Here is a 22,106-nt window from a genome sequence, read left to right on the forward strand (position 1 = left end):
ATCAGGTGTATCAGCTGTCAGAGAGGGAAGGTCAACGATAAAAGAAAAGCTGCTGGACAGGAAATGGAAACCACAACTTCCTGTTTCTCAGAAACATAAATGCCTGTAGCAAAGAGCATTACTGAAAAAATGAAACACTTCAGCACAAATACAGAGATTAACTAGAAAGTGTGCATTTCCTATGAAAATGCAAGTGTGAATGCTGAATGCTTTTGGTGAAAATGGTAAAAGCGTCTGAAGCCACCTGCTGAAGACTTGCAGAAATGCAAGAAATAGTCCATGCAGTGTGAAAAACCCAGGTAAAAGCCAAAATTAGCTAAAAAGCTAAAACTAGCTAAAATACTAATGATAGCATCTAGGCTACCACTAGCATGCTGGGTTACAGTAATATATTCCATGAAATGTGAAAAAATAAATAAACTCATGTAAACTCTGTTAGGAAAATAAAATTAAAATATCCTAGTTTTTAAACTTAACCATATGTACAATATTATATAAAATCATCAGCGTTTTAAAATAAGAACACTGGGTTCCAAATTGCCTACATGTTACTTTAGGTTTAATGCAGGAATCTGCATAACAGGTCAATTGAATATCACATTTATTACGGTCGAAAAAAGAAAAAGTTGCCAAGTTTAGATTTAACTGAAATGATTGCGGTAGTTTCCAAACGGTAACAGCTGAAGAAAACGATAGTGGTGTTTCATTCTGTGTAACTTCCACATTAGTAACTCTGTGTTATTTATCTACATTTATGTGCTATAAGCTGTAACATCTGATTACTTTTCCCAGGGAACAGAAGAGCAACATGGCTGACATGATGGAGAACCGTCAGAACACCTGGATCTCCTTCAGGAGGAAGCAGCTTCCAGCTGCGGTGGCAGAGCTCCAGTTCAGACAAACAGAAAAATAAAAGTTGTGTCTGTCTCTTTATTTCTGCTCACTCCCCACATTATTGTTCATACTGTAGTTTATATCAAGGTCCTAATACAATCCTCCCAAAATGTGGAGCTTTAGACAGTGAAAATAACATTATAGAAATATGTCATTGACACTTAGCATTGTAGATTACCAATGAAGGCTTACAAAACTGAATACATTATTCAGAAAACCAAACATTTTGACATAATCAGGGTGGCTGAGCCAAAAATACAAATCATGTTTGTTCATTTCTACATCATTCTATCCACTCGCCGTTCAGCTGTCTGCCTGGAGAATCTTCATTGTAAGAGAAAATGTGTCCAAAACCTGGAACCTTAATTAGCAATAAGACTGAGTTTAAACTTTTAATTCTTAGTGTCCAAAATGTGAAATCATGAAGGTTTGATTAAAACTAGACCCATTAGAAGGAATAAAGCTTTATTTGTTCTCAGTCTAACTTGGACATCAGGTGAATCATAATTAAACGTATTGAGAAGTTAAAAACTACAGATTGTTACTGCACTTCAACTCTGTAAGACCAGACACTTTTTTTAAATCATAAATGTTTGATCAGCTTATTGAGCTCATGTGATTCCTGCTCCAGAAAGGTGAAGGTCTCTGGACGTCCTGAAGGTGAACACCGACCAGCAGGCAGGAAGACGGACACTGAGGAGACGTCCTGCAACTCAGAGGAGCAGGAAGAACCACGATGGTCGGCAGTTTACCAACATCTGAAACGCATTGGAATATATTATGAATGAATTCTGACATTTTTAAGTTATTTGCACAGCAGGGCCGAACGCAAATTGTGACACCGCACCTACTAATGGCACTTCCGGTGGCACAAGTGCCACTGTTTTCGGGTCTAGCTGTCAGTGTTGCCACTGACTTAGGCAAATGGACTACATATCCCATGATGCTTTATTACTAGTAGAAGAAGAACTTAAAGACAGACGAAGAAGACAGAATTTAATAAGAGTTTTTTTTCGCAGAAATACTTATGTTAGCTGAATTCCTACACGTTTTGTATATCATGTATGATCCGTTCATCCTATTTATTCACTAAAGTTCATCTGAATAATCCAGCCGACTCCTTCCGTCTTTGAATTAATCAAATACACAGCAGGTATCAGGGATGCCTTTGGTTTCAGCACCTTTGTAACAGCTGAGTCTGGCTTCCACTAGAGCTGCCATTAGGTGTCCAGGATGTTTCAGAGCTGTCACAACTGGTGCCGATGTTTTGGGGGATGGCAATGACAGTTTTTGGAAAACGTGTTACTTATAATGCGTGTTTATAAATAAAATTTCAATGGTAATTGGTTATTTATCCATTTAACACTTTGAATATTTTTGATTGAGTTTAATTCAAGCAAAATGGCCAATTGAATATACTATAAAGTGTCACTATTACAGTGGAACCTGTCACTATGTTCAAGGACACATCTGGTTAATCACACATCACTGATAGTTAATAGGACTTTTTACTTAATCAAAATGACATTCAACCCTTGCCCATGTTTATATCGCAGAACAGTGGCTGACATGGTGCAACAGGAAGCCAAATGTTGCAACTGGATAATAGTAATAATAATCAGACTCTGTAAGCTATGCTAATTAATGCATATTGTAGAAATTAATAAAGTTTGAAAAATAAATTTAAGCTTAATGATCAGAATTTCTCATGGAGGAATAATAAGTTATTTGATTCTGATGTAGTAAATTCACACATTGACTAAACATGAATTTTACAGCAGACTTCAAATTGCTGTTTAAAGTATTTACATACAATGGCTAATAAATATTGACAAATCAATTACTATGCATATACTTTGTGACATAAACTTGAAAAAATGTTGAAACATATCTGCCAAATAAAATAATATGTAAGCAGCACAATTTTCTTTGAAAAAAGCATTTTCATCTTAAGTATAACCCAAAGTAATTTTTATTTCCAAAAATATGTAACAATCTTGTTCTTAATGCTGCTTAAGATTCACACATTGTCAAATTTTTTGAGGTGTAAATACTTTGTGTTTTGACTTATCAATATTCAATATTGGTGTAAAAAATTTTGAAGGTGGTTTAACTTGAAAGTGAAAGTCCTCCTGCTGCCTAGAAAATGCTGTTGAAATGCATTTTGTAGCTCAGATTTTAGTCATTTTCTCATCTTTAAATAAGAAAACTTTGAAGACAATGAACAGAACCAGAAACAAACACAGAGAAGCAACCTTCATGTCTGCCACACAAATCTGTAATAAACTTGACAAATAATGAAAAATAGCAGATTAAATTTATTAAATAATAAGCAATAACTCTTTAAAACTGGTTAACAGGCATTTTTGGAAAATTATGATAACATGTTTTTTTTAAAAATTGCATTATCTTAAATAAAACACTGAAAGTTATAGTGGCTGCCTGGTCTATTAGATAATAGACCAGGCAGCCACTATAACTTATGACATCCTGTGAACTGTCATGGAACCATGCTGAACATAATGTCACTCTGGAATTGTCAATATCTCATGTTGCCACTGTCACTAATATTAACTAATAAGTCAATATTAGTGAACTTACCCGGTTTAATAATCAATAGCATTATATTAAGGTCCCTGTATGAAAATAATTATAATCCGGAACTGACAGGAGCTTGTCAGCACTGACATACCATGGCGACCGAGTGTCAGTTGTAGTGGTAGGTACCTAGTGGTAGCTATTATCAGCTGTTGCAGAAGAGGTCCCATCTGACAGTGCAGGAGTTGTCTTTCTCTGTTTAAGTCTGAACACCAGCTGTATATTTAAATATGTATGAGAATTATGTTTTAATTAAGATACATTTTATTTCTATTTGTTTGAACTAAAGTTATTCATATGCTACATTCTGTCTGAAACAGATAGAGAATGAGGTTAGCAGCCTGTGGCACTCATGGCCACCTTACTTGTGCCACCTTATCTAAGGGTAAGGTGGCACAAGTGACAGCTTATGGCAACTGTCAACATGTTTTCACTGAGGCTCTTTATTGGAAACTGAAATTTGAGACTGTATAAAAAATAGACCAGGGCATATTTGCTTTTCTAAGGGAACAGAATACTTAAGAGGAAATGCAATACTTTGTGCCAGATCCACCATTATTTTCATTAATTATAAATTCATTCATATTAAATCTGACACAGAAGCTGTCACCAAAGAATATTCTATTCCTATTCTATTGTTTTCCCCACTAAGCATATTTAAATATGCTTAACTATGTATAATACAATTAAAAATACTTTAAAAATACAACTGTTTATAAATATGGCTGCATGTATAAGGTTTCCAGTAACAAAACAGCGTGTTATGAAAGATTAAATGTTCAAATACATCATTGTGCCTGTTAAACATATAACGCTGAGTGGAGCGGTCGAACGCTATAAGATGGCCGCCCTAAATCTCGTCAGCGAAAATAGGCGAGAGCGGTCCGTGAGGCGTGGGAGGTGCCAGTATGAGGTCGTGGAAACCCTTGGAAGGTGCCGAAGGCAGTGGCAACACTGACAGCTAGACCCGAAAACAGTGGCACTACCTGCCACCGGAAGTGCCATTAGTAGGTGCGGTGTCACGATTTGCGCCTGCTGTCTCTCTATTTGCAACACCCTGACTGACATTAGCTCATGTATATTCGGCACTATTACAAGTTTTATTGTAGTTTAATACAAAAACCGTTAGCTCACCTGCACCGTCTGAGCCGCCTGCTTTCCTGCCGCTGGAAGGCGGAGATCAGCTCCTCCTCACCACATCGCAGCTTTCCTCCCACCGGCGCATTTTCTCATAAAAATCATAATCGGGCTATAAACAATAGCTCAGCTCTCGCTTCTTTTGCATCAGAAAAACAACTCCTCATGTTAGGTTGCATGTAACAAAGCACAGCACATGGCGCCTGGAGGCGGGCGCTACACCCCCCCGCCACCAGGAGGCGGAAGCACCCTGCTTCAGAGCCGGTTGGGCCGGTGGAAACCCGGTCAGTCCGAAATATAGCCGAGCTGCTGAAATAGAGCCGGTGAAAAAGGGGCATTAGACTCTGGTTGAATGATGTGTGAGACCAGGGTAGGGGGGTAGAGAGATGCCCCTGTTATACTCTTCCATCCATCCACTCAAACCCCCCCAGCACACACAGCGCTCATCATTGTTGTGTTTTGGGTTGTTTTTTTTACCGTTCATCCATACCGCTTCCTGTGCCCCCCCTACAGGACTCACCCCATAGTTTGGGAACCTCTGATATAAGTAGTCCTGGAGTTGTTTTCTTTCCACCAGGGGGAGCCCTAGTACCACACCCTACCACAGTGTGAGAAAGACTGCTCTCAATCATACACTAGGACGCCTTCCTAGTGAGGAGTTCATGTCCCACCAGGAGGAGGGGAGACCCAGGACACGCTGGAGGGACGATGTCTCTCATCTGGCCTGGGAACGCCTTGGGGTTCCTGGAGGAGCTGGAAGAGGCTGGAGAGGGAAGTCTGGGCCTCCCTTCTGAAGCTGCTGCCCCTGCGACCCGAACCCGGATAAGCAGGAGAAAATGTATGTATGTATGGATGGATGGATGGATGGATGGTTCTATTTGCACTAAACGTGTTAGGATTGACTTTTGTTGACCTCTAACGAGCCCAATAGCTTGAAATTGCAAGTCAACCCCACTGCGTCTGTGCGTCGTCAGGGAGCGCTGAAGACATCAGCAGACGGGTGAGGAAAGGTGCGAGAGCGTCAGCGAGAGGGTGGCGTTGCTGGAGCCCCCTGGTCGCCACGAGGCCAGAGCCGCACTGAGCTGCGAGGAACTCCAACGGCGCTTGCAGCTTTAAAATCTATTGTTTTTAATCTCCAAAATGCTGGAAAAGTTTCAAAACTTACCTTGAAAGTCCTTGAATTTTCCTGGGAAAACTGAATGAATCCTGAAAAAATAGAGGCTTCATGATGCAGACCATGGACAGGAGAGGGAGTGGCAAAAGCAAAGGAGCTGGATTAGCAGAGCTAGCAAAAACCTGGAGGCTACATCCAGGAGATGCTTCTGTGGAATATTCTTTGTGGAAATCAATAAAGTTTATTTAATTATGTTAGAAAATAAAGCAAGTCAACAAACAAACATGCATAGGAAATACAAGAAGCAGAAACTGCATAAAAATACATTGAAAGGATCCAGAAAACATGGAGAAACGGTTCAAAAGCAGAAAATCAAAAGTTTGACTAGATCTGAGAGGCGGCGGAGTTGCCAAAGTACTGGTGGAAGATCTCTGGATGGGCGGAGCAGAACTGCCTGAGCAGACGCCTCCTCTCCTTCGCGGCCATGCTGCGGTCCAGGTCGATGCTGCTCAGCAGCTCCCACAGAGCCTGCTGGGTGTTGAGCTTTGCTGCGTCATCAGGAGCCTGGATGGAGGCCGGCGGACCGGGAGGAGAGGCTGCAGGAAGAGAGCGACACCATCACCGTGGAAACACCATCACCGTGGAAACACCATCACTGTGCTGCTGAGATTAGAGACAGATTTTCTTTCCAGTGGCTCTAAAGCTGCTCTGCAGGTCTGAAATAAAAACACTGCAGTTCAGTCGGGTTCAGCTGGGTTCAGCTGGGTTCAGTCGGGTTCAGTCTGGTTCAGTCGGGTTCAGCCGGGTTCAGTCTGGTTCAGTCTGGTTCAGCTGGGCTCAGTCTGGTTCAGCCGGGTTCAGTCGGGTTCAGTCTGGTTCAGCTGGGCTCAGTCGGGTTCAGTCTGGTTCAGCTGGGCTCAGTCTGGTTCAGTCGGGTTCAGCCGGGTTCAGTCTGGTTCAGTCGGGTTCAGCCGGGTTCAGTCTGGTTCAGTCTGGTTCAGCTGGGCTCAGTCTGGTTCAGTCGGGTTCAGCCGGGTTCAGTCTGGTTCAGTCTGGTTCAGCTGGGCTCAGTCTGGTTCAGTCGGGTTCAGCCGGGTTTAGTCGGGTTCAGCCGGGTTCAGTCTGGTTCAGTCTGGTTCAGCTGGGCTCAGTCTGGTTCAGCCGGGTTCAGTCGGGTTCAGTCTGGTTCAGCTGGGCTCAGTCTGGTTCAGTCGGGTTCAGCCGGGTTCAGTCTGGTTCAGTCGGGTTCAGCCGGGTTCAGTCTGGTTCAGTCTGGTTCAGCTGGGCTCAGTCTGGTTCAGTCGGGTTCAGCCGGGTTCAGTCTGGTTCAGTCGGGTTCAGCCGGGTTCAGTCTGGTTCAGTCTGGTTCAGCTGGGCTCAGTCTGGTTCAGCCGGGTTCAGCCGGGTTCAGTCGGGTTCAGTCTGGTTCAGCCGGGTTCAGTCGGGTTCAGTCTGGTTCAACTGGGTTCAGCCGGGTTCAGCCGGGTTCAGTCTGGTTCAGCCGGGTTCAGTCTGGTTCAGCTGGGTTCAGTCTGGTTCAGCTGGGTTCAGTCTGGTTCAGCTGGGTTCAGTCTGGTTCAGCCGGGTTCAGTCTGGTTCAGCCGGGTTCAGCCGGGTTCAGTCTGGTTCACCGGGTTCAGCCGGGTTCAGTCTGGTTCAGTCGGGTTCAGTCGGGTTCAGTCGGGTTCAGCTGGGTTCAGCCGGGTTCAGCCGGGTTCAGCTGGGTTCAGCCGGGTTCAGCCGGGTTCAGTCTGGTTCAGTCGGGTTCAACTGGGTTCAGCCGGGTTCAGTCTGGTTCAGCTGGGTTCAGTCTGGTTCAGTCTGGTTCAGCTGGGTTCAGTCTGGTTCAGCTGGGTTCAGTCTGGTTCAACTGGGTTCAGCCGGGTTCAGTCTGGTTCAGCTGGGTTCAGTCTGGTTCAGCTGGGTTCAGTCTGGTTCAGCCGGGTTCAGTCTGGTTCAGCTGGGTTCAGTCTGGTTCAGCCGGGTTCAGTCTGGTTCAGCTGGGTTCAGTCTGGTTCAGCTGGGTTCAGTCTGGTTCAACTGGGTTCAGCCGGGTTCAGTCGGGTTCAGCTGGGTTCAGTCTGGTTCAACTGGGTTCAGCCGGGTTCAGCCGGGTTCAGTCTGGTTCAGTCTGGTTCAGCCGGGTTCAGCCGGGTTCAGCCGGGTTCAGTCTGGTTCAGCTGGGTTCAGTCTGGTTCAGCCGGGTTCAGCCGGGTTCAGCATGTTACCTGGAGCATCGGTCTGAGCGAGCCCTGCCAGCTTCTCACTGATGGTTTTGTGCAGAGATCCTGGGATCTGAAACAGGAAGCAGAAAAGACTCACTTCCTGTTTCAGATTCTGACGCAGAAATCCTTCAGACTGACTGCAAAACAACTTAGTTCAGATTAGATCAATAACGTGACTAGTTCTTCTGCAAATATCTTATTAGGTAAAACAAACGTAACTTTTCAGCAACATTTTAGAGCTTTTTTAAAGACAGTTACTCTTGAATATCGATAAGAACCCCTGGCAAATTATTTCACTAATAATTTAGAGAACGAATCTTAATAATTTTAATAACTTCAAATTTCATTCCTGGATGGATTTTCCTTGACAATCCTATCAAGGCTTCTGGTGCTGCTGCACCTTTTCCTACACACTTTTTCCTTCCACTAAACCTTTTATGAATATGCTTGGTCACAGCACTGATCACTATAGCCGACAGGTTTGACAGGATGTGAGGTCACCTTAAAGACTTCCTGTCTGTTGCTGAGCAGGAAGTTGAGCATCAGATCCTGCTTCTCCTTTGGGAAGCTCCTGCTGTGAAGAATGGCCTTGGAGAACGCCTTCATCACCGCCGCTCTGTTCTCCACCTGCAGACCCACCCAGAGGCTCAGTCAAAGTCTCCCCACAGCGTTTTAAGGGGATCTGACAGTCATCACCTCCTTGTCCAGCTTCGGCGCTCGCGGTTCAGCCGCAGCAGCCATGAAGGTCAGCAGCCTGCGCAGCTCCTCCCGGCAGCCAGGGGGCAGCAGCTTCAGACACAGCTGCAGAGCCTCCAGCGTCTTTCCCAGCTGGCCGTTCTCTGCCAAACACAGGAAGCAGGTTCAGCTGCTGCAGCGCCTCCGGCCTGCGGCGCTGAAGCTTCCTACCCAGCAGCTGAGCCACAGCCGCGTACACGGCCGCCATGTTGGGAGGCAGCAGAGGCGGCCGGCTGCCATAGTGCCTGACCAGAGAGCCGAACAGCAGCAGCTGCCACGGGGCCGGGGGCCGAGCCGGCAGATCGTCATCACTGCTGGGCCCTGCAGAAGACAGACACACAGTTACTGGAGCAATATGGCTATATGGCTGAAGGATTCATTTAGTTACAGATTATTCTGATGATTAGAATTGAAAATTTTACTTTCTGGAGATGTTTTATTTAAAGGTGACCCATTATGCTTCATTGATCAATTTAAGACCAGTCTATGGCCTAATCAAAACATGTTCATTAAATATTTGATCTAAAATCAGATTGACAGGAACCAGATGTCAGTCTGATCAGTTCAGCTGCTTTAGGGCTGCTGTCACTTTAAATCCAAACAACCCGCCGCCGGCCACGCCCCATCGCCGCCGCCGGCCACGCCCCATCGCCGCCGCCGGCCACGCCCCATCGCCGCCGCCGGCCACGCCCCATCGCCGCCCACGCCCCATCGCCGCAGCTGGCCACGCCCCATTGCCGCCCACGCCCCATCGCTGCAGCTGGCCACGCCCCATCGCTGCCGCCGGCCACGCCCCATCGCTGCCGCCGGCCACGCCCCATCGCCGCCGCCGGCCACGCCCCATCGCCGCCGCCGGCCACGCCCCATTGCCGCCCACGCCCCATCGCTGCCGCCGGCCACGCCCCATCGCTGCCGCCGGCCACGCCCCATCGCTGCCGCCGGCCACGCCCCATCGCTGCCGCCGGCCACGCCCCATCGCTGCAGCTGGCCACGCCCCATCGCCGCCCACGCCCCATCGCCGCCGCTGGCCACGCCTCCCAATAGACAACCACATTCTCATATGAAATGGCTGCCGCTCTGCTCTGTTGCAGACGGACTGGAGTCAGATTGGCGTTCAGACCTCCCCAACCGAACCGGACCCTCTAGGCAGACGGACTGGAGTTGGGTCGAAGCGGCTAAACATGGCTGCTGGAAACACCACCTCTGTTGAACCTGATTGGAGCAGAACTTGCCTCCTTCTTGAACGGCGCCCCCGTGTGGTGGTTCTGGGTCACTGCTCTCTGGGGGGAAACAGCGTGGCAGCTCTCTGCTCAGCTCCGCCACCTGCTGGTCAGGCAAGAAGTCCAGACAGTCCAAAGCGCTGGACAGCCAATCGTCTTCCCTGAAACCAGAAACAACTGAAACGCCCAGTGCTCCCAGTACGTCCCACTGGGAGTCCCATCTATTGGTTTTACTGGTCTGACTTACTGGGAGTCCCTGTAGGCCTGGAGGATCCGTCTGTCCAGGCTGTTACTGATCAGGTCAGGGTCACGGTGAGGCAGCAGGTCGGCTGAGGGGTCAGAGGTCGGGCCCTGGCTGCACTGCAGGACTCTTTCCAGCAGGGGGAGCTCCACCAGGCTGAGCAGCCTGAGCAGCGTCTGCTCCTGCCACACCTCGTTGACCACTGGGAGGCAGAAGCAGACCGGTCAACCACCTCTCAGCCTCTGTTGCCATGCCAACCAACGCTGTCATCTTACAGGACTGAGGCAGAGCTGCGTCCGTCTGGCGCCCCCTGCTGGGACCGCCCACCGGCCCCTCTGACCCAGCGGACCCGGCCGGCTCTTCAGGCCTGGAGGTTAAATGGAGCAGATGGCAAAAAGGCTGTTGCTATGGTAACTGATGGTTTACGTCACATGTGTCAAACTCAAGGCCCGCGGGCCACATGTGGCCCGCCATGTCATTTTATGTGGCCCCCCCAGCGTTTTATAGGTCCATGATTGACTTAAAATAGGTTTTGAGCACGAATTGATGACAAACTACATCTCCCATAATGCATTCCGATTGTTACCAGCCAACATTACGGCTTCTCGCCACTAGAGAGCAGCAGAGTCACTTCAAGCTGCTTATTGATTTTACCAGCGAATAAAACTGAGATGTCTACAAGCTAACATCAAAACGTCCAAGAAAAGAAAAATCGATCTACAAGTAAGACTGTGAATGAAGATGTGTGAGTTGGTGTCAGGGCGGCAGGTCGCGCTAGACTTTTTTTGTTATCTGTTATCTTGACCGACAACATAAAAAAAAAAAAAAAAAAAAAAATTGGCCCTGTACTATTTTTATCCGTGAAATTATAATCATATTAACATCGGCTATTTAGCCGCATTTTATGCGGTTTAGTGAATATTCACCGTGAATCCTGATCTCATCACAAATTAAGCAGATAAATGCATCTACATTTTTCTCCGTAGTGACACAAAAACCACTGACTGAGGCCCCAATAACTTTTAATAAATTAAATTAAGCGACTTCACTTAAATTAGCATCACTTCACCCGCTGGGGTCTGAACAACTTCCTCCTGGTTCCCATCTGCAGAAAAATCTGCGCTAATTCATCAGTCAGTTGGATCTGTCTGATCCAAACAGATCAACTGAACTCAGTGTTTTACCCTGCGGGGTCCGGTGTGCGCTTTAAGGATTTTTTTTGTTTTTTTTTTCGCTTCTCCGAAACGGACAGATGTCACGTCTGCAGCTCCTCCAGAGCGCCGCTCTCCTGGGTAACGTGAACCCAGAAGGCTCCATTTGTTAAATCCGCTGGATGAGTTTCTCCCAGCGGTTTTTAATTCTTCGCAGTGGCGTAACGTAACTGCCTCCGCAGTGGTTGAGCAGTGGACTGCGCATGTTACAATCTAATTAACTTTTGCATCGTCATTTATTTCCTCAAGATAAACTGCCGGCAACACAAAGTTGCATTCTCTTTAGTTTTCTCTGGTCTGTAATGGAGACTTGAATTTAACGCGCCATTTCAAACAAAGGTTTTGAATGCGCTTCCTAACCAGAAGCTCCAAAGAGTTATTTAACAATATGAGGTGTTCAATTTATTTTTAACATTGTATTTTCATACATTTTATGCTAGGGGTGCCCAAGTCTAGTTTTCCAGAGCTACCATCTGCAAGATGCGTTCCTTCTCTAACACACCTGGATCATTTACTCATTATAAGGCTCTACAGAACTGAGTTGCTGCTAATGAGGGAAGTCAACCTTTTGTCTGGGGTGTTTTAGCAGGGATGCATCTAAAAGTTGCAGTCTGAAGGACTGCAACTGGGCACTCCTGATTTGTACCGTCAATGTGGCCCTTTGAGGGTGGCCAATATGCTGAAGTGGCCCTCGGTGAAATTGAGTTTGACACCCCTGCTTTACGTGATAACTTCTTTATCTGCTTTAATGCTGTTGGAAAATTCATGAAAATATAAAGAAATGCGACTTTAACCTGAATACTTCAGGCCTGGGAGATCCACCAGTTTATTATTCAAAGTTTTGGTTGTTAAATATTTAATTTTTGTTTTGGATTTTTTTCCTCTATGGGTTTCCATAGTTCAGAGTGATGTCATCATCCAGGCCGGCCATCTTGTGAAGTTATGCTTTGATGTAAATTTAATATTTTTTCACATTTAACACTTTAGAATCAAATTATCAGCAGAACTTTGAAATGACGGACAGAGCTGCTCAGATCCTCATGACGCCATTCAAGCTTTTTTCCACAATAAAATACGTCGTCTCTTAATTTCATTTTTTCTGATGAAATTGAGTTTTTATTCTGCTAATATTATGACTTTATTCTCATAAATAAAAAGCCTGGCCTGCTGTACGACTCACAGAAAGAATGATTGAAATAAAAACTCTTTTCAGAAATATTTTCTCACATTAGTAATTTTGTTCTTCAAAAAGAAATCGGATCCGTAAAAAAATCTGATTTTGTTTATGTCACTGTGAAGTTTTAAGAAATGCTGAGAATACCGAGGAGGAGCGCCGAGGAAGAGCCGCTGGACCAGAGCGGCACAGCGCTCCAGCTCCTCCACGGCAGGACGGCGCCACTCGGTGAACCTGATCCAGACAGAGACCGGTCAGAACCAGAACCAGTTTGAAACAGATCCATTCAAAACAGAACCAGTTTAAACCAGAACTGGTTTGAAACAGAACCAGTTTAAAACAGAACTGGTTTAAGTCCAGTTGGTCCCTCACTGCTGAGAACACCTGACCGGTAGAGAGCGCTCCCACTGTCCTTGAACGCATCCTGCCTCCTGTCTCTGGTTCCCACGGCCTCAAACGCACCGCTCTGCAGCAGAGCCTGGCACACACACACCACCTGCTCTCTGGACACAGCGCCACCTGCAGGTTGGACCAAACACACAAATTTATGTCTAAAACCCTTCATATAAACAGTAGGTAATTAAGAAAACATTACTGGCTTCAAAATAATAACATAATTAAAACAGGACAACTTGGTACAACCAAAGCCACGAGTGCACTGCAAAAAACTAAATCTGACCAAGAATTTTTGTTTAGTTTCTCAAGCTACAATCTTATTTCAGTTAATAAAAATGTTTTCATGCAAATGAATTAGTCATTCTTTCTTTTATTAATATTTTGGGTATTGACATAAAAAGCTAGAAAGTTATTTGTAAGTTTGTTTATTTTCGGTGAACTGAAATATTTTACACCGTGTTTTTGCAGTGTAAAATGCGGTGGCCGACAGGTGCAAACGGCAGCAACAGAGAAAAGATGCAAACAAATAAAATGCAGCAAACAAGAGATGAAATCAAAAAAAGATGCAAACAAAAAGTGCTGAAAACGGAAGTGCTCCAGACCACTAGGGGGAGTCGAACAAAAAACAGCTGTGTCCAAATTTAGGGTCTGCATCCTTTAAAACAGGTGTTCAGAAAAGCAGCAATGGCAGCAAAATGATTTTTGCTGCGTTACACTTAAAATTACACAAAATGATTTTTTACAATGTTTTTAGGCGATAATGTAGATTATAGATCTCAAATATATGCTTGGTTAATCAATAAATCACTTAATTGCAATATTGCTCCGACATTTTTGGAAATGTGTGCTCCCGCTGCATTAACACCCAGCTCCCCTCGCCTGCTGTCAGCTTGACTGATTAAAGTTAAGCCTTCAAACATAACAGTTTTATTTGACGGTAATGTCTAACTTCCTGAGATCTGGAGAGTATTTGAAAATGAATAATTTGCTTACATTCCTTTCTATACATGTTTAAACATTTTAGAATCAGACAGATTTATGTTTTACTATGGAACAGCCTTTATTATGGAGGACCAAAACCAATATAATAAGAAATAAAATAATAAATATAGAAATAAAATATATTTTATTTAATTTATATATTTTGGAAATTTGTTGACAGCCCTAAGTGAACCTCCGAGGGCTGAGGAGGGAGCTGGAGAACGGCTGGCCGAAATTAGCGCTCATAAATCGGATCAACCTTGAGCTAAACGCCGCTTACTCGGCGGATATTGAAAAATCCAACTCACAACTAACGTCACTGCAGTCGGCAACACATTAAAACCATAGACATAATATAAGCATAGACGCCTCATAGACCGCTCCGGCACAGGAAATACGGCGGCCATCTTGGAGCGGTATACCCTCCTACTACCCTACCCTAACCCGCCCAAGCCTCCATGGGGTCCTAAGCCTCCATGGGGCCATAAGCCTCCATGTGGCCCCAGCCTCCATGGGGCCATAAGCCTCCATGGGGCCATAAGCCTCCATGTGGCCCCAGCCTCCATGGGGCCATAAGCCTCCATGGGGCCATAAGCCTCCATGGGACACCAGCCTCCATGGGGCCCTAAGCCTCCATGGGGCCATAAGCCTCCATGTGGCCCCAGCCTCCATGGGGCCATAAGCCTCCATGGGGCCATAAGCCTCCATGGGACACCAGCCTCCATGGGGCCCTAAGCCTCCATGGGACACCAGCCTCCATGGGGCCATAAGCCTCCATGGGACACCAGCCTCCATGGGGCCATAAGCCTCCATGGGGCCATAAGCCTCCATGGGGCCATAAGCCTCCATGTGGCCATAAGCCTCCATGTGGCCATAAGCCTCCATGGGGTCCTAAGCCTCCATGGGGCCATAAGCCTCTATGTGGCCCCAGCCTCCATGGGGTCCTAAGCCTCCATGGGGCCATAAGCCTCCATGTGGCCCCAGCCTCCATGGGACACCAGCCTCCATGGGGTCCTAAGCCTCCATGGGGCCATAAGCCTCCATGGGGCCATAAGCCTCCATGGGGCCATAAGCCTCCATGGGGTCCTAAGCCTCCATGGGGCCATAAGCCTCCATGGGGTCCTAAGCCTCCATGGGGCCATAAGCCTCCATGGGGTCCTAAGCCTCCATGGGGCCATAAGCCTCCATGGGGTCCTAAGCCTCCATGGGGCCATAAGCCTCCATGGGGTCCTAAGCCTCCATGGGGCCATAAGCCTCCATGGGGTCCTAAGCCTCCATGGGGCCATAAGCCTCCATGGGGCCATAAGCCTCCATGGGGCCATAAGCCTCCATGGGGCCATAAGCCTCCATGGGGTCCTAAGCCTCCATGGGGCCATAAGCCTCCATGGGGTCCTAAGCCTCCATGGGGTCCTAAGCCTCCATGGGGTCCTAAGCCTCCATGGGGTCCTAAGCCTCCATGGGGCCATAAGCCTCCATGGGGTCCTAAGCCTCCATGGGGCCATAAGCCTCCATGGGGCCATAAGCCTCCATGGGGTCCTAAGCCTCCATGGGGTCCTAAGCCTCCATGGGGCCATAAGCCTCCATGGGGCCATAAGCCTCCATGGGGTCCTAAGCCTCCATGGGGCCCTAAGCCTCCATGGGGTCCTAAGCCTCCATGGGGTCCTAAGCCTCCATGGGGTCCTAAGCCTCCATGGGACCCCAGCCTCCATGGGGTCCTAAGCCTCCATGGGGCCCTAAGCCTCCATGGGGTCCTAAGCCTCCATGGGGTCCTAAGCCTCCATGGGACCCCAGCCTCCATGGGGTCCTAAGCCTCCATGGGGTCCTAAGCCTCCATGGGGTCCTAAGCCTCCATGGGGTCCTAAGCCTCCATGGGGTCCTAAGCCTCCATGGGGCCCTAGCCTGCATGGGGCCCTAAGCCTCCATGTGGCCCTAAGCCTCCATGGGGCCCTAAGCCTCCATGGGGCCCTAAGCCTCCATGGGACCCCAGCCTCCATGGGGCCCTAAGCCTCCATGGGGCCATAAGCCTCCATGGGGCCCTAAGCCTCCATGGGGCCATAAGCCTCCATGTGGCCCTAAGCCTCCATAGGGCCATAAGCCTCCATGGGACCCCAGCCTCCATGGGGTCCTAAGCCTCCATGGGGCCCTAAGCCTCCATGGGGTCCTAAGCCTCCATGGGGTCCTAAGCCTCCATGGGACCCCAGCCTCCATGGGGCCCTAAGCCTCCATGGGGCCATAAGCCTCCATGGGGCCCTAAGCCTCCATGGGGTCCTAAGCCTCCATGGGGCCCTAAGCCTCCATGGGGCCCTAAGCCTCCATGGGGCCCTAAGCCTCCATGGGGCCCTAAGCCTCCATGGGGCCCCAGCCTCCATGGGGCCCAAAGCCAAATGTGGTCTTGGGGGCCTCTAGTTCTGCTAACAGTGTGGACCGGCTGCAGTCAGCAGTCTGATCATCAGGTCTTTCACACACCTGCTATAAACTGATTGCATCTCTGGCTGTTTACATTATATACATGTATAATATAGGACACATTTATTGGCCAACTGGTTTATCAACCAGTCGATTTCTGGGCGCTGATTTCCTTAATTTTGGGGGATCGTAATCGGCCGATACTTACATGTGAAGCTGATCTTTATCAGCAAAGGTTATAACTCAGCCTCTGTCCTCTTCTGCTCTGCAGTGAGAGGTTTGACTGACAGACCAACAGGTCTGAACCTTTACAGTTAATATTCACCCACTGTGGAAACTCAGTGACTTTCTTGCTATATTTAGCAACATTTCAGACAAAAAAATTCATATCAGCCAAAACCAAAATCAGCAGCTCAGGCTTTTTAAAGATCGGTAACCAGGGATCGGCCAGAAAACTGCAGTCGGTGCAGCTCTACACACATTCATGACCTTCTCTGATTAAACTCATTTATCTAAAGCGTAACTCCAACAGCTAAAAATGTCATTTATACCAGGTGAGTCTTTCTCCCCTGAGTATCTGGACCGGTACCGGTACTGGACTGATTCTGAGCCTTCAGATGATTTTAACAGAAGTTTCACATAACTTAGAAGTTTATGTAAAAATAATGTTTGTTTTAGCCACAAAAAGCTTCTGCTCAGCAGCAAACAGCAAATCCCAGCTACAGCACAGAGCAGCTCATCCATGTAGCCTGGTGTGTGTGTGTGTGTGTGTGGGGGGGGGGGGGGCGGCAGCATGTCGGTTGGTCTGTGTTACCCAGAAAACAGTTGGGAACAATATCCCAATATCAACACCATGAGTGAAACAATGACTGGGGCAGCCTACTATATAAAGCACTCGGGGATCACCTCTTTATTATTGCACACATTTGTAGAATACGGAACAAATCGCGTCCCATATGGGTTCAATACGGGACGGGTGGCAACCCTAAATTAAATATATATTATTGTAAAAACAAGTCACTTCATAGTGAAATTGTGTGTTTTTGATATTATAATGACATTGAAATTATTACTAAAAAAAAAAATTCGCCGCCACTGAGGGGGCCCCTTATTGGCCCTAGGGGCCTAAGCATCTGCTTAGTTTGCTTATGCCTTGGGCCGGCCCTGCTGTTGCTGTGCGTTTGCACGTGTTGGCCACCGTAGTAAAAAGTGAAACAGCCCTTTGCTTCCGAGGATTGGAACTTTCTGATAGTCACTGCACACCAGCCGGATGTAAAACGTGGAGCGGACTCACCCTGCAGGCAGTTAGCGTTAGCGGCGTGCTGCAGCAGGACGTCCACGGCCTCGGAGCCGACGAAGCAGTCGCTGTGGGCCTTGAACTGGACCAGTCGGCGCTTCACTCTCACCTTTGACCTCAGGTGGGCGATGAGGTCGCTCCAGATGGAGGATGCCTGCGGTGTTTTCACTCCAGAGACACAGAAACACAGGATATTTTTTTCCCCGGGATTTTTTAGTGCAAATATATAAAACTAACAAGTAACTTTTCAGAAAGATAGGAGCTTGTTTTCAGTAAGTCTGTGTTGTTGATTTAAAATGTTCTAGTTCCAGATTGTTTCCCTTATAACACATTGTTTTCCCTCCACTGAACTTTCCCCTCTGACATCCAGAACCCAGACCTGTTGACTGTGACTGAAGTCAGCCATCTTCCCCATGGTTGTATCAGCTGTTATATTTCTGTGTTTACACTTTTTTTCATTACTTTATGTAAATCAAAAGTTTCTAAGAATCACTTAAACACTTAAAAATATTACTTTTTTAATGACTTTTTTTTTCAATAAATTAACTTTTTGTGGCTGTTGCAGGTAAACGAGCTGCACCTCTAACTGCAGGATCAGAAAAACGACTTATTGTTAAGAGAATGGGGAAAAACTCAAGTTTAGGCTTAAAGCAGAAACAGAGAATGCATTGACAATGATCAAATCAAGCACTTTAAAACATTCTCTAAATTAAATCAAGTTTCCCTTCATTTTCTCATTAACTGGGACAGAAAACGCAGCTCAGGCCTCCTGCTGCTGCCAGCAAAGAGTCTAAAAGCGACTTTTCCTGAACTCACCTGGAGGAGAAAAAGCCCGCAGCTTCTCTGGCAGCTTCAGGGCCGCAGCTCGCTCTCTGATGGAGGCCATGTTTCCCTCTGGAAGCCGCTGACTGCGGGACCTGGGGGGGAAACCGCACAGACACGCTGGATATCAAACACAATGAAAAACTCCAAGGTGCTGTTTGATTCTTGACCTGTAGGTGGCAGCAGTCACCGATCAGGATCAGACTTTTCTTTCCGGTTTTGAAGGGTTCATAAAACATCTCGCGTTACCTTCATTTACTGTAGGAAATATGAGTCACAATACATAAAATAATTATTTCAGTTTTTACTCTTTACGACAACTATTTTATGATTTATTGTTACTTCTTTTTAGCAATAATAGTTGGTGCACTTTCTTAGATTTTTATTTTAGCTTCTACTTATTTATTTAATTAGTTTTATTGATTGTAATTGCTGTTTTGCTGTAATCTACAGATGAAAAGGGGATTATAAATAAAATGCATTTATTATTATTATTATTATTATTATTATTATTATTATTATGCAAATGGGATCTAATTTCAGTTTTATATCCATGCTTATTGCTTCTGAAGGTGTTTTTGTTAGTAATTTAATTGCTTAAAGCAGGGGTGTCAAACTCCAGCCCTCTGCTGTCCTGCAGTTTTTAGATTTGCCACAGGTACAAAACACTGGAATGAAACGGCTTAATTACCTCCTCCTTGTGTAGATCAGCTCCCCAGAGCCTTGCTAACAACCTAATTATTCTGTTCAGGTGGTGCAGCAGAGGAACATCTAAAAGCTGCAGGACAGCGGCCCTCCAGGACTGGAGTTTGACACCTGTGGCAAAAATCTGTTAGCATAGACAAATGTGACCAGAGTAAGTATTTTTGTTCCAGTTTTCATCCCTGGATGTGGATCAGTCACTCTGCTGCCTTGCAGCTGGAAGGTCCTGGGTTTAAATCGGCCTGACGTCTCTGAAAAGGTTTAAAAATCATTTCACACATCTATCTTGAATGTTTAACTGAATATTATTTAAAGATCTAAGTTAAAATTAATATATTTGTTATTTATTGAGCTGTTTATTTGTATTTATGTAATTCAGACAGTCTAATTTCGGTTTCATTGTTGAAATACACTGCTCAAAAAAATAAAGGGAACACTCAAATAACATCCTAGATCTGAATGAATGAAATATTCTCATTGAATACTTTGTTCTGTACAAAGTTGAATCTGCTGACAACAAAATCACACAAAAATCATCAATGGAAATCAAATTTATTAACCAATGGAGGCCTGGATTTGGAGCCACACACAAAATCAAAGTGAAATGTTCCCTTTATTTTTTTTAGCAGTATATTTCTCTTCAGATGTGACAGTGGCGCAGTTGGTAGAGCTGTTGCCTTGCAGCAGAAGGTTCTGGGTTCGACTCCCGGCCCTGGTCTTTCTGCATTGAGTTTGGATGTTCTCCCTGTGCATGGTGGGCTCTCTCCAGCTTCCTCCCAGTCCAAAAACATGACTGTCAGGTTAATTGGTCTATATAAATTCTTCGTGTGTGTGTGTGTGTGTGTGTGTGTGTGTGTGTGTGTGTGTGTGTGTGTGTTGCCCTGCGATGAACTGGTGACCTGTCCAGGGTGACCCCGCCTGTTGATCTCTGGAGAGGCACCAGCACCCTTCGTGACCCCGATGGATGGTGTAGTGACACAGTTCACCCACCAGGTGGCAGTGTTTCACAGCGTGATAACAGACACCCAGATGAAACAAACAGAACAGTAACAATGAATCCCTCACTAAGCTCCGGATAGACTGAGGGCTGATCTGAAGAAACAGATGACCTGATGGGTTCCTGCCTCAGTCTCACACCTTCAGGGCTTTTAACATGTAACTTTATCCAATAATTAAACTATCATTTTACCAGCTAAGGGTTGGAGGAGCAGTTCGCCTTGGTGCCACCAATCTGTTTTCTCTCTAGTTTTCCGATTCAGGAGGAGCATCACCACCTTCTTCCTGGTGTTTGGTCTCCCTCTCCTGTCGGACTCTTGGTTTCCATGGAAACCGCACCACTGTTTGGCGGCTGCTGATCCTGTGACTCAGCAGTTCATTCACACAAACCCGAGCCCGCGCCGCGTGCCTGTCACCATGGCAACCAGCGTAGCGATGAGGCGGTGACTCAGCTTGTTGCCGGTGTTCTGTCAGATCAGCATACGTTGTCAGATAGTCATACGCTTAGCTCATACATGTATACGCTGTCATTACCATATGATTTTATTTAATCATCAACATAGAATCATGACGTAGATCATCATACACTTTGTTATTAACAGCTGCATGGCATCCTGACTTAGCGGTTAAGTAGGTTAATGAGTTGTACACAGGCGTGTGTTGTAGTTGACTGCAGCTGCAGCCAGACCTGCTTTAAATACACTTTGAAACCACGACAACGCATGTATATTTATCTAGTTATCATATTATGTGATATTATAGACAATTTAATGACTTATTTTCGTCATAACTTGTTGCGTATGCTGAACTGACGACTGTGCTGACGGTCTGACTTCTTAATTCGCATGCGTGGGCATGCGTACTGACTGCATGTATGATATTCTGACAGCGTATGGCTATCTGACAGAACACCGGGTGAATCAGAAATACACAACCAACCTGGATGTTTAGGACCTCAGTGTCACGTTACCATGGTCACACACACACACACACACACACACACACACACACACACACACACACACACACACACACACATATATATATTTATAACAGCTACAATAAAGGTTTAGATGTAGCATAACAAAGCAAGCGAGTCAAACACTTTTAAAATTTTATCTAATTTACAAGATTGATGATTGAAATGTTTCATAAAGTTGGATATTTAATTTGACTGAAAAACATTTTAGTGAATATCAATGGGAAAGAGTGAATTATTCATCATCCACCTAAGAAAGTTTTATCAAAATGTGAACAGATCATGAAGACTATAAAAATATTTTCATTTATTATTTCACTAAGCCCAAACATAGATTTCTGCACAAGACTAAAAATGCTTCCACATAAAATGTGAGGCTACTGGAAACTAAACTGCAGGTGTACGGAGGGCCAAAAGGGACACATTTCCATTTTTATTAATACCTATAAATGTGATCATTTCAGTTCAATCAGAAATTCATATATAAAAATTAATTATCCATCCATCCATCCATATTTATAATAATTTCAATGCAAAGTGTTTAAGTAGACATAAAAATGATTCTTTAAAATGTATAGTCATTGTATATTAGAAGCAGGAGATATTTAAGTTTTTGTTAGAATATTATTCTTCTGAATTTATTTTCAAAGTGTGTGTGCGGGGCTAACATGTGATTGGCCCACAGCAGAGTTACTGAGCTTCTACTGTGCAGGTGAACCAATCAGGTGCTTGGGGATATTTTCAAATTTTCAGTTACATTTTAAATTGTCGGATTATTGCACAGGAAATATGAAAAAATATTTAAATATAAATTGTGGTAACATATAAGAAACATACATTTGAATCAAAGAAATATGTTATTTTATTTAATTAATACATAAGATTGCTTACTGAGTTACAATTAGTATAAAACTGATGTAAACAATAACATGATGAAAATGTTGGCTGTTTTGATGCTGGGTTCGTTTAAACATCAGC

At 45.5% G+C, this 22,106-nt stretch overlaps 1 protein-coding gene across 1 annotated transcript; it reads right to left on the reverse strand.

Annotated features, from left to right (window-relative positions):
- Positions 1-5,961: 5,961 nt before the first annotated feature.
- On the reverse strand, positions 5,962-18,667 carry LOC106934357 (DEP domain-containing protein 7-like). Its single transcript, XM_088005911.1, has 12 exons — positions 18,446-18,667; positions 17,627-17,797; positions 12,939-13,068; positions 12,697-12,783; positions 10,440-10,531; positions 10,171-10,366; positions 9,932-10,084; positions 8,875-9,014; positions 8,665-8,807; positions 8,470-8,595; positions 7,972-8,038; positions 5,962-6,339 (listed from the first exon to the last, which is right to left on the reverse strand). The coding sequence occupies exons 1-12, from the start codon at positions 18,513-18,515 to the stop codon at positions 6,128-6,130; spliced, it is 1,587 nt and encodes a 528-aa protein (XP_087862037.1). The 5' UTR covers positions 18,516-18,667; the 3' UTR covers positions 5,962-6,127.
- Between the last annotated feature and the right edge of the window lie 3,439 nt (positions 18,668-22,106).

This window comes from Poecilia mexicana, unplaced genomic scaffold, assembly GCF_051168715.1.
Source record: "Poecilia mexicana isolate PSO_F unplaced genomic scaffold, ASM5116871v1 scaffold_5, whole genome shotgun sequence".
NCBI lineage: Eukaryota > Metazoa > Chordata > Actinopteri > Cyprinodontiformes > Poeciliidae > Poecilia > Poecilia mexicana.

What these genes read in the sequence shown, in the direction of transcription:
- LOC106934357 (XM_088005911.1), bottom strand. Translation starts at nt 18,515, where the DNA reads ATGGCCTCCATCAGAGAGCGAGCTGCGGCCCTGAAGCTGCCAGAGAAG. An exon ending in CAGGCCTACAGGGACTCCCA is followed by an intron (nt 10,085 to 10,170) that starts GTAAGTCAGACC and finishes TTCTGGTTTCAG; the next exon opens with GGAAGACGATTGGCTGTCCA. An exon ending in ACAGACAGGAAGTCTTTAAG is followed by an intron (nt 8,039 to 8,469) that starts GTGACCTCACAT and finishes TTCCTGTTTCAG; the next exon opens with ATCCCAGGATCTCTGCACAA.